Genomic DNA, 12,011 nt, shown 5'->3' with positions numbered 1-12,011 from the left:
CTAATAGATATATTTCTATGGAAGGAAGTAAGAAAGAAAAAAGGAAACATTAACATTTATTAACGTCGTTGTGTTAAATTACAAAATAAAATAAAAGTTTAACGGAAGAAAGAGAAAAAAAAACAATTTTTCTTATTATTTATCATCTATAAATAAGTACATATTAGACATTATGCTTTAAGAGGATTTGGGGTGATAAAGGAGAGGCGAGGGAGGAAAAGACAGGGAATTAAAAAGGAGATATTATAAATTGAACTCCATTACATTTACAAAAACTGGTCGCGTTTGATTTAAAAGGAATTATGTTGTTATCCATTTTGTTCACTTTTCTCTCTCTTTATATCTTGTTTTTTGTTCTTTCTATTACTATTATCCTTTTCTAGCAATGCCATTATCGATACTTATTATAACATATACTACAGCTAGTCATTTTTCTTAATCACATTGAAGTGTTGCTCAGAAGACGATGATTTAGAAAGGAAAATCTTTCTTTATACATACAAGAACACGAGTTTAACCGATCAGTTAAATATATCGGTTGATATATCATCTATATTTACAAAACTACACGTGCTCCTCAATTGCATTATTCTCGTCTTTCTGATATGTGCATAAAAACATCCATAAACATCTCAACATGAACATACATACACGAACATGCTCATATAATAATTATAATGAATTCTGTACACTCTTAGATATCTCATCGTCGTTTCACCGTGCAGTCTTTCGTGATACATACTTATATTATAGAAATTGTAAGTTCTTCATTTGTTATGATAAAAAATATGGACGACGAATAATGTACATATAAACGTTAAAAGTTCTTCCTTAGTGATCTCATTTATAAGAGACAAAATTGTCCTAATATTCAGCCTATGAATTGCGAAAGATCGGGTAATTTGAAGCCGTTGAACGAAAACGGCGTTGGCAAACTTCTGTGATTATTTCTGATTGGACCAAAGGTAGGAAAACTGGTAGGCGTAGTGAACTGTGGAAGACTTCTCGAAGATGATTCGGTTGCAGCTAAAATGAAACCGCATTGCGCTGTACAGACGTCATCTCTCAAGATTGCTTCGCGGGATGCTTCGCGTAATAGTTGATTGCAATCGGTTACGCGTAAAGATGCACATTGGGTCTGAAATTGTATAAATATCGAGCGTGTATCGAATTATTAACGACACCAATTGATTTTCAGTTATAAAATACTTACACCTTCCGTCGTGCAAACACAACTAGTACAAGGTGTAGGGAAACCAGAATCACCAACGGCAACGTTCCTTCCACCGATTTGACAACCGTGCCTAGTTTCTCGCCAAGCAGAGAAATCCATATGCGGCATCGAACTGCAAGGTACTCTAGGATTCAAGAAATTACTTGGTAAATCGAAAGCTGCCCTTTGCATCTCAGCGTGCTCGTCCATGTTCTCGCACATAACTTTGGACAAAGTCGTTTTACGAATTTCGGCCAATTGATGTTCGGTGAATCGAATATTAGGATCATCGGTTTCGTACCAGAAACGATCGCATTTCCTTAATTGTCTGAATTGTATCGCTATTATGCAAGCAAATGTCGGACCTACCAAGCCCCCTTGGAGAGGTCTTTCACTCATCCCACCAGGGAACAAATCAATGTCGTCTACCGATGCATAAATTCGTTTCATACGTGCTATAACTTCCGGCGCCATCTCTCTTGACAGATCCTCGAAGGTACTCGCTTTCTTTAAATTACAAAGAGCTCTGTATTGATTATAAGATGGTATTCCATGATCTCTAGCTCGATGAACATTTAGAGCAATCAAGTCCACGCCAGAATGTGGAATTCGTCGATTTTCAAACAAATGATTGGTCACTTCTCCGGTGATAAATTGATCGAGAGTTTCCATAGGTGTCGATACCAATCCACGTGTCATTTCGTCCACCATACCCGATTGATAAAGCATATCAGGATTAAAGAATCCATCACGTAAAAGTATAGGAGGCTCGATGTTCTGATAATTGCGATCCATTCGTGGTAAATGCGGTCTCAATAAGGAATGGCCTATCCTAAAGGCAGCCGTTGCAAATTCGTTCAAGACACTGGGATTACAAGTTGGCGAATATTCTTTGTAATAGCCTTGAGGAAGTAATTTCAAGCCGTAAAGACTAACAGCATTCCATCCTAAAATTCTTGGTAAGAATTCGTTGTATGTTAAATGTTGAAGCATAGAACTGATTATACGCCGAGATTGTTGATACAATTTTTCATTATCCCAATGCGGATTGATTAATTTTAATCCATCGGAGATTCTATTGTGCTCTCGTATCCACATGGTATGCATAACCGTTAAAGCCGGTTGCTCCGATGCTCTACCATCCCCACCGATAAAACAATAAGACGATCTTGCCTTACATTCTGGATGTGTAGCCGATTGTGGTAATAAATCCTTGCCGCGATTATTATTCGTAGTCATATTCATACGACCATTAAAACCACGTAAAATGTTAGATATACAATTGTTCTCGCCATATACCACTGAGCCATCCAAGTAAGCCGTGTTCTGATTCACCTGTTCTCTAGGACCTAAATGTTGTTGGCCGGGCAACGACCTCATCGATGGGAAACACATTCGTGCGCCAGACGTGACATTTACCGTCGGATAAAAATGATCACCTGGCGGTACAGGGAACGGATTGCATTCGGCGTGAACCGTTTGCGGAGAATCACACGATCTACAACTTGGTATAGACTCTGCGAAACCCTTGTGAATCGGTGTCATAGTTAAGTCGTGATCAAGGAACTGAGCAAACTGCATAACCATTAACGTGTATCTATTGTGAAGGTTCGAAATATCTGGATGAATCACTGTCGATACTACTCTTGGATTAGGTAAGGGAACACCTGTTACAGATCTAGTTCTTGGCTTGGACACGCCGTCTTCGTACACCGGTGGTAACAATCTAGCGAATGTGGTCAAGGATTGACCTAGATTTGGATTGCGAAGATTGTTACAATGTCCTGACAATGTTCTGTATGGTGTTGTGGGATCGCAAGGACTGTTATCAACTGGACATTCTATTTCATCATGATTGGTAGCCTTGTTGTGAGGTAAAAATCCAGAAATATCAACGTTTTGAAGGATATCGGAGAAATCATTATTTGGAAAGCCAAGAACGTTATCCGTGCTATCAAATATCTGTCGCTTTCTACGTCGAAGTCCATGAACGCCGTTTAAGATCTCGTTCGTTGCTAGCTCGTACATTATCGACGAATTGGCCAATAACAAAGCATCTTTGTTTGCTTTCGAAAAGCTCGCAGCTGTACCAGCTGGTGATTTCGGATCAGCTATTCTTTGTTCCAACCAAGCATTATATTCCAATTGTTTCCTTTCGATCAGATCTTGTTCAGCCTTTTTCACTGCCATTGCTATTAAATCTGGACTTATTTCAAATGATAAATCAGGAATTGATTGAGTAGTTGTCATGTAATTATCTAGGACAGGTACGGGGACAGGTTCGTCCCTCCAAGCTGACAAATCCAATACTTCGTACTGGTTACATTTAATTTTAGCATTAAGATAAGAATCTTGTTGGATAAATGCATTAGGCTGAATTTTACGAATTTCACTATTGGCACAGATAAGTCCCGCGAGTGAAACCTTACGTATCTCTGTTAATTGTTCCGACGTTAAACCCGATGGCGGAATATCGTTTTCATACCAGAATCTATCCGAATATCTCATGTTAACAAATTGTTTCTTTAGAAGACAAGAAAACGTTGGGCCTACTGCCATGCCTTTCGATGGTATTTCCAGGATTCCTCCTACCAAAAGGTCCACGTCTTCTATTCTGGTATAAATAGATTCCAGTAATTTAACATTCTTCTGTTGCATAACTCGTTCGAGGTCATTGAAGTTTTTCGGCTGTAAGGATGAAATTATTTGAAAGGATTATCAAGTCGATATAACATATTCATTGAATAATATATAAAAAGAAGAAAATTATACCTGACTGAGATTACCCGAACAAAATTGTATAAATTTAATATATCCAGGTACGCCATGATCACGTGCAATATGAACAGATCTAGCAGCGGCAGCAACAAAGTTCGAATTAATCATGGAAATGCCAAGATTAAAACTAACACGATTAGCTAACGTAGTGACGTGATCTTCGAGACACATGCCTGAGTAACACGTATTCTGTTTGCGTAAGGAGGTCAAAATACGCAACGCGGCCAAAGCAACAGCGTCATAAGTTCCTGCTTTGTTCGTTGACGAGTAACCATTAAAGAATCCATTGGTAGCAGGTCTTAACTCAGGATCGATCAAAGCTAACTCGCCTAGGATACTTGGTACATATTCGTTTAATGTTATATGCTGAATTTCGGCTATTAATGCTCGTCTTGCTTCGAGAAATAATTTCGTGTCGTCCCAATGTTCATTAAGTTCCCATAATCTTTCAGCTATTCGATTATGTTCGTTTAAGAGTACTACGTAAAGACGACCTAATGGAGTAGGATTTGAATCGTTGCAAATCTGACAGGCTGATGGTTCTACCTTCCCACGAACGTAACTTCTAATTTTATGTAATTTATCGTCATTGCTTCCATAAAGATTCGAACCGTCCAAATAACTTGATTCGCTGTTCATTTGTTTCCTATATTCGAATCCACATTCATCGATCGACAATGTTGGAACGGATCTCATGTAACCGGTGCATCTTTCTCGATCGTTGATCTCGTAACATTCCGAGTGTCGATCGGTAGTCGAACAACACCGATATCTGCTATCAGGATCGACATGGACCGTAGATGCTATATCCTCGAGTACTAATTCGGACCATACACCGGCCAAACTGGTTAATGCTTCGTGAGATTCGTTAAATTTCAACGAACTTCGTATCCTCTCGATTGCTTCCGTTGCTGATGGAATACTATGACTGCTCAAAGATTGCCGTGGACTTCCAATACCTTTAAAAGAACATCGACAAGTCGTGACGCTTTCACTTTTATACGCTGAAAAATGAGAAACGATTCAAGAACACGTACAACCTGCCCCCTTATGTTTTATATTTGCTTTTTATTATCATTGTCCAAGTGAATTCCTTTGTCATTGCTAAACTCTGGACTAACTTTTTTTTCTTTTTATCTACTTTCCGAGTATATACTTGCTATCATTTTATCGAGATCGTATTATGTCAACGAAATATACTTGTAATCAAAATGAAATATTTTCTTCATAGATTATCTTTATTGTTCTTTATGCATAAATAAAATGAAGAAGAAAAATCTAATGTAAAAGTTGCACAATTGTATTGAAAATAAAAACAACATTATAAATAGAATGAAAATAATGTAGGGTAGAAAAAAAAAAAGGTCGTCGTTGTGCCGTCGTGCTAAGATTCCGCATAGGTGTAACGCATCGGAAAAGGAAAGTGAAAATTGGAATGTGCGCGTATGCGCGCGTGTGTGTATCTAGAGAAGCCAGTTATAAAATCCCAAGAGTACAGTCAGAAAGAGTAAGCTTCGTAATTCGCTTGAACACGGCCGAGCCTTGAGCCCAGCCCCCGATATCGAATTAGAAATGATAGATTAGCATGCCGAAAGACGCGCGTGAATCTTTGAAATAGAGAGTGCCTGCCTTCGTGCAAGCCCGTTACGCCATCATTCATACACTACTAGTCATATAGACTATTTTATAAATAATAAGCGTCTAATATTTGTTCTATTTTTTTTCGAACAAAATGATGGCCATTCCAATGATTTTATTTGTCCATTTTAGAATTTTTTTCAGTTAAGCAATTTTATTATTCGATATTTTGACAGAAGAACACTTCTTTCCGTTTTCTTTCTCACAATTAATATCGAAGCGGGAAAGTACAGTTAGGGAACAAACACTGATATTATTAGAAAATGATTTAACGATCTACGATTAAAGTGATCAAACTGGCCGTCCTAAAATAAAATGGAAGCTTCTTCGTTATTCTTTGTACTTTTCTCGATAATTGACTTTCTCCTTTAAATTTTCACTTTGAATTCTCTATGTGGTTTTATCTTGATTGACTTTACTGACGAAACTTACGAACATTTGAAGGAAATAAGAAATAATAACCTACCATCGGAATACGCAGGAGGTAATAATTTTAAAAACGGAGAACCCCTGGCACCCCAATCATGATGCCTGACATTATTGCATGTTCCGGAAGGAGTTCTATACTTGCTCGGTGGGCAAGGTCGGGCCGATCTTGCTGCGCAAGGAGTACCGTTCGATTCCATCCTGTTCTGCAACCTAAAAGCAAAGAATGATTCAAGAAACCGCTAAACTCTTTAGAAAAAGTTATTCCTCTTCTTTTGCATTAGGAAAGAAATTTGATGAAAATGAAATATATTTTAAATAAATGTACTATGTACTTGCTACTAACTATACAAATACATAGAAAGTGAAAAATAATACAATCGATCGATCTACACCGATTCAAAGTTACCGATTCAAATCTGTAGTAGAGTATTCAATTAGTGAAAATCGATGCAATCTTCTTTTCCTTCACGATTGCACTCTCTTCCTGTTGAATTTTTCTTATTCTTCTTTCATTTCCTTAAGCTTTTTTCTCGGATTTTTTGTTCGAACGGTCGTCGCGACTTTTACTTTCGCGGTCGCGTCCGTTGTTGGCTGCACCGGTATTTCAGTCACGAGGAAGGTTTCTAGTCCGGCCATTGCCGGCAATATCCCCTTTCCTCGACCTCGAGAAGGCTACCGGACNTCCGCCCCCACCACCACCACCACCACCCAACATTATCGTATTAATTCCTAGTATACTGTCAACAAGGATATATCATTCCAAAAGGAATACATAGCGAATATCCCGATTGCAATTTCTTCTTATTCTTATTTCTGTTTCAATGAAAATATGTTTATATACTATGATTTAACCATGAATCATTTCTATTTCATTTCGATAGCTAATGAACCCTTGCGAAAACTTCTCTCTCTTTCTTTTTTTAATGTTATCCATCGTGTTTTGCGTAATTTAACTAATTAGGTTGCGTATTCTCTGACGTGAAACGCGACCTTCGAGCTTTTTGAAATTTCTATTTTGCAAAGATCACTGAATCGATAATACAAAAGGTCTGTCTTTATAATATCTTTGATGAAATCGTATACTTAAACACTTTAGGAACAATGTACATTTGTTTTCTTTACTATTGCAGAATGACTGTCAAATTAACTCGGAATAATTAGGATATAAAAATAGCAATATACCATGATTTTGATTGATAAGCATGTCTCTCTGATTCGATTGCTGCACGTACTCTCGCTTGTAAATCGCTATCAACGCCGTAAACGTATTCTGTAATGCAAACAAAGACACATCAAATTTTGGATCAATCTTTTTTCTGCATATACTAATTATATATACTTTCAAAAAATTATATCTATTGGGTACTCTATGAACTGAACGAGACGGGACAATTTGAAACATTACAAATTAAATTGTACATTGATTTTTCGACAAAAATCAAACGGAATTCTGTATAGAAGAGTAAGCCACATAAAAATGTATAAAATGTATATAAAACGTATGTTATGTCTTCTTCTTGAAGAGGTAACAATCGAATTTCAAATTAGATATGAATTAAAAGAAAGAATATTATATGTATATATTGTAATTACTTATCGACGCGTAATCGCACTTACCCGAAATATCATACCGATGGACCCCAGGTGAAAGTGCCAATCCTACGGCGACCATAGTTGCGAGCAAGCCCACGCTACTCCTGAAACGATCATTTCATTTAACGCCACCGAACTTACTAATCTTCTGAATGATCTTTTTACATAATCGAATATAAGACAAAAAGTCGACGAGTTTTGTGTTTGATGTTTTTTCTACCCTCGTAGATTCTCCCACCCTTAGAATCTCGCAAAGTTTGACAATACGAGATCAATGAATATTTTCAAAGTATGATATTTTAGAAATGACATTTTAGAAATGACATTTCAGAAATGACTTTTGACAAAAATAACAAATAAAAGGGAAAGAAGAATGCATTTCACGATTCTGGTTGATTTCCATCAACTTGAGCATCGTAATCGTTGGCATGCGGCTATCTTGCAAAGGCATTCACGTATATCTGTCTGTGTATACTTTCTCTGTGCAAGAGAAAGAGAGAAAGACGGAAAAAGAGAAGGTTAGAGAAAGAGGATCAAAAGCTGTAGAGGAAGAGAACGTTCAAAAGGCACAACGTTTTACAACGAGAAAGAAAGAAAGAAAAAGAGAAAATACATGAGTGAGGAGGAAGAGGCAAAAGGGAGAGGGAAGCAAACTTATACGAAGATTCGATGCGATCGATTTCATTTATTTTCTCGGCAAATTTCTCAATCGCCATATTTAAATTCCGTAAAGTTCGATCGAAGATACGAAAGAAAGTTTTAGAATATGTATATGTGAATTTAGTTCAAATATTACATTCTAATGAAAAATAATACATTTCATAGGAGAATTTGATATACCTGTATCACAAGCATATCTGACAATGAGATAGAAAGTAGTACGAACAGCATTTATAAACTAAATTGACTGTAGCAATAAGAAACAAGACTTGCTTGCAAGACTTGCTTGCAAGACTATGCGAGGTGCAGTTCTCCAAGTGCAACGAGTACAACTAATCGACGTTCTACCGACTATTTTCCATTTTCTATCCTCAAAATCTATTTATCCCTTTAATCTTGTCTATTTAAAAATTGTGAGTATAGAAAAATTCTAATGCAATATAAAAATACAAAAGTTAATATTAGTAAGTACATTTAGCTCGGTTAGGTAAGTGATTGAACGATTCCAAAGATAATAAGATATTATTACATACTTCTAATTTTCAAAAGAAATCACAATATTAATATATATATATATATATATTCATTTATTAGTTATTATTGAATAATTAAATGATTAATCAAACATATTTTGAAGGTGAACAAGTTTGTTGCATTGAAAAAATAATTTTCTCGCGTTTCCTGTCAACCAAGATGGATTTCTTCCTACTTTCGTCCCTGACATTGTTCCCAGTAGAAAACTGCATATCTCTTCGACAAACCAGTTCTAACCAAACATTCACCATTACCCTAAATATTATAGTAATAACGATTAAATAAAACACTGACAGAACATAAAGAAGAAGTATTAGTTATGTATTAGATATGTCGAATTAATAATGGAATCCGAGTAAAGGTAACGCTTTTAAGGAGATTTCGAGTGGTGCCTAGTTAATGGAAACGCGTACGTAGTCAGGACGCGTAGTCAGGACGCGTAGTCAGAACGAGTAGTCAGAACGAGTAGTCAGAACGAGTAGTCACGAAGCCAAGGCACACGCCAGCCGACCGTCGAGCATAATTCAGTGTCAGTGGGTCAGCGGAAACCGGAGAAATCTTTCTTCGAGAGCGAGACACACACGTGCGTTGCGTCGTCGTCTTCTTCTTCTTTGCCTTCGTAGGCTACACAAACAAACACATCATATATAAAACGAACTCTATCTTAGGAGCCACAAAATACCAGAGAAACCTTTCAAGGACGCATTTCAATTTATAAACATTATTTCAAGTTTCATTATTCTTAAGAAATGATGGTTAAACGATTAAATGTGTGATAGAACATTATTTCTTAAGAAATGATTAAACGATGAAATGATAGAAATGGGAAGGAAAAGGAAGGCGATGCCTTCTCGAGGAAGTGTTCGAGATCGGGTGAAAGTATTTCTCGATTCGATCGTCGAGAGTGGTCGAACGCGTTTTGCTGGAGAACGGAAAAAAAAGAGAGAGGGAGAAAAAAGATGGGACCTCGGACGAAATCTTTTTGTCTTATTTTCTTTTTTCTTTTTTCTTTTAAGGAGAATCACTTCTCTACGAAGGTCATTGAAGAATTACGCTAATCACTGATTTAGCCGAAATATTTGGACGATCGTTTGTAACGATTTACGCGAAACTTAAGGTTAGTATTTAATCGCATGAAACTTTTCAAATCTCTGATTAATCCAAACGATAATCCAAGAAGCAACAACGCAGGTTGCCCAAGAAATTCCATTCAGTGGGATCTTGATTCGACTCGTGTGTTCACCTTATAAAAGATCGTTGAAAAAAGAATTGGGCAACTTGTTCGTTGAATTACATGAGAGTTCTACCATGTCAATTCTTTTTTACAATTAAATTGTTATATCTAATTATTATTCAATTATATAACAATAGTCGTAAAGAAATTTCTTTGCAAAAATATATAGAAAATGATTAGTTTTCAAAGGGGAAAAATAATAAGAGAGAAAAAATGAACCGTGGCGTTTGTTTGTCTGAATCTTTTCTTTCGAATTCTTTTCTTTTTTTCGATCTACGTGCGGATGACATTAAATAGAATGATCGTTGGGTTACGTCATAAAGAGGATTCAATGAAAGATAAGACAGAAAGAAATGATGAATTTCTTGGGATAAAAGTTTAATTCGATTTGTTCGTTGTTAGGATGGGTAGGACGATCGAAGAGCATCGCGAAAACTTGCTCTCCTTGACTTGATCATCCACGGCACGTCGCGTTGCGTCGTTATCCTCCTTTACTGTTACCTTCGCTCCTTACTTACTTATATTTTTGTACGATCATTTGACGGTCACAACCTCCTGACCTATTTAACACATTTTTCCCGATTTACTTCAATTTTTCTCTATTAATGTCAACGACATTTTGATTCAAACAATATATCATTTATCAAAATTAGAGAGATAAAAAATAAAAAAGCAATGAAATTAAATGAAATGTTAGCGACAATATTGCTAGGAACGTTTTACGAGGGTGAAAGTTTCGAGAATATGGAACTTTCTTTGAATTCTTGCCGTTCGTATAAATAATTCATAACCAGTATACGATACGTTGATATCAAGTTCGCTCATCCCCGACGACTACTTATAATTAACAATGACTGTGATTACTTAACACGAAACTAAATCATTAATACAATCAAATTATAGGTATATGTGACGCAAAAAAGATATGATTTATTACGCGTCGTAATATCGTACATCGTTACCTTTCTACTTCCTCGCAAATTAACGATGCGTGTTATTGTAGTAAAAAACGAAAAAAGAAACGCAAAATGAAGACTATGCAATTATGAATGTAAAATTTGTCAACAAATTATTCGTAACAATTACAAGATTGATGATACGAGGGTGGGTTGAAAAGTTTTCAGCCTAAAAAACTATATTTATATGCTTGCAATAATTATCATTATTTCATGCAGAATCAGCCACTGTCCGCTTGTACCATCAGTTACGGGACACCCTGTATACATATATATATAGAAAGTACGTTCGAATGATAAAATGCATACATTAAAACGTATCTTATGATTCTATAATTTACATAAAGTTTTCTTTTTTTTTCCTTATATTTACCATATACGTAGAAGCTTCGAACGTTAAAATATGGTAACTCTCTATGATTTAATCTGATAAGACTGAAGAAAAAAACTACAAAAAGAAAGATTCTTTTCAATATACCAATTGGTACAAAATGAACATCCATGTTTCCCGTTATTCAACAAGAGATTTTACCGAGAACTCTCAAATATTACACCTTATTATTTAGCTTTTCTATATTATTAGCTTTTCGTATACATACACCTGTATGCGATATATGGAGTTATATTGTACTAAACATAATTTCGCTTCAACGATCACAGGAGAGAAGCTTACGCGATTCTCTTCCTTAACTAATTACAGGATCGATTCTACCTCTCTTTTCTCTCCGCGTAATCTATTCTAGTTAAAAACATAGAACGAGCTAAAATAATTTATTCGCAATATCAAAATTATTAATCAGCATGCCTGCGTTTAATATTAATTTATCTGATATTTAAGATTTATCGTTCTTCTTTGACGTCAAACAAGATTTCTGAGAGAAATTTGACGGTAATAATTTGAACGCATGAAAAATAAGTCCAACGGATGAATCGTATAAATCAAATTCAACGTTCGTTCATGATTAATATTAGAATT

At 35.9% G+C, this 12,011-nt stretch overlaps 1 protein-coding gene across 1 annotated transcript; it reads right to left on the bottom strand.

Moving 5' to 3' along the window:
- Positions 1–829: 829 nt before the first annotated feature.
- LOC106790980 lies at positions 830–7,320 on the bottom strand. The gene is made up of 5 exons (XM_014756276.1): positions 7,241–7,320; positions 6,096–6,268; positions 3,986–4,950; positions 1,214–3,901; positions 830–1,138 (listed from the first exon to the last, which is right to left on the bottom strand). The coding sequence occupies exons 2-5, from the start codon at positions 6,253–6,255 to the stop codon at positions 872–874; spliced, it is 4,080 nt and encodes a 1,359-aa protein (XP_014611762.1). The 5' UTR covers positions 6,256–6,268; positions 7,241–7,320; the 3' UTR covers positions 830–871.
- Between the last annotated feature and the right edge of the window lie 4,691 nt (positions 7,321–12,011).

Source organism: Polistes canadensis, unplaced genomic scaffold, assembly GCF_001313835.1.
Source record: "Polistes canadensis isolate GaletaPanama2010 unplaced genomic scaffold, ASM131383v1 scaffold_275, whole genome shotgun sequence".
NCBI classification, from domain to species: Eukaryota; Metazoa; Arthropoda; class Insecta; order Hymenoptera; family Vespidae; genus Polistes; species Polistes canadensis.
The sequence above is the reverse complement of the archived record's forward strand: the minus strand, read 5'-3'. Positions and strand labels throughout refer to the sequence as shown.

Bases quoted from the DNA above. Each gene is read 5' to 3' on its own strand.
- LOC106790980 (XM_014756276.1), bottom strand. From the start codon at position 6,255: ATGGAATCGAACGGTACTCCTTGCGCAGCAAGATCGGCCCGACCTTGC. The intron at 4,951-6,095 runs GTAGGTTATTAT...GTTCTTTTAAAG, and splicing joins ACCTCCTGCGTATTCCGATG to GTATTGGAAGTCCACGGCAA. The intron at 3,902-3,985 runs GTATAATTTTCT...TCATCCTTACAG, and splicing joins GTTCGGGTAATCTCAGTCAG to CCGAAAAACTTCAATGACCT.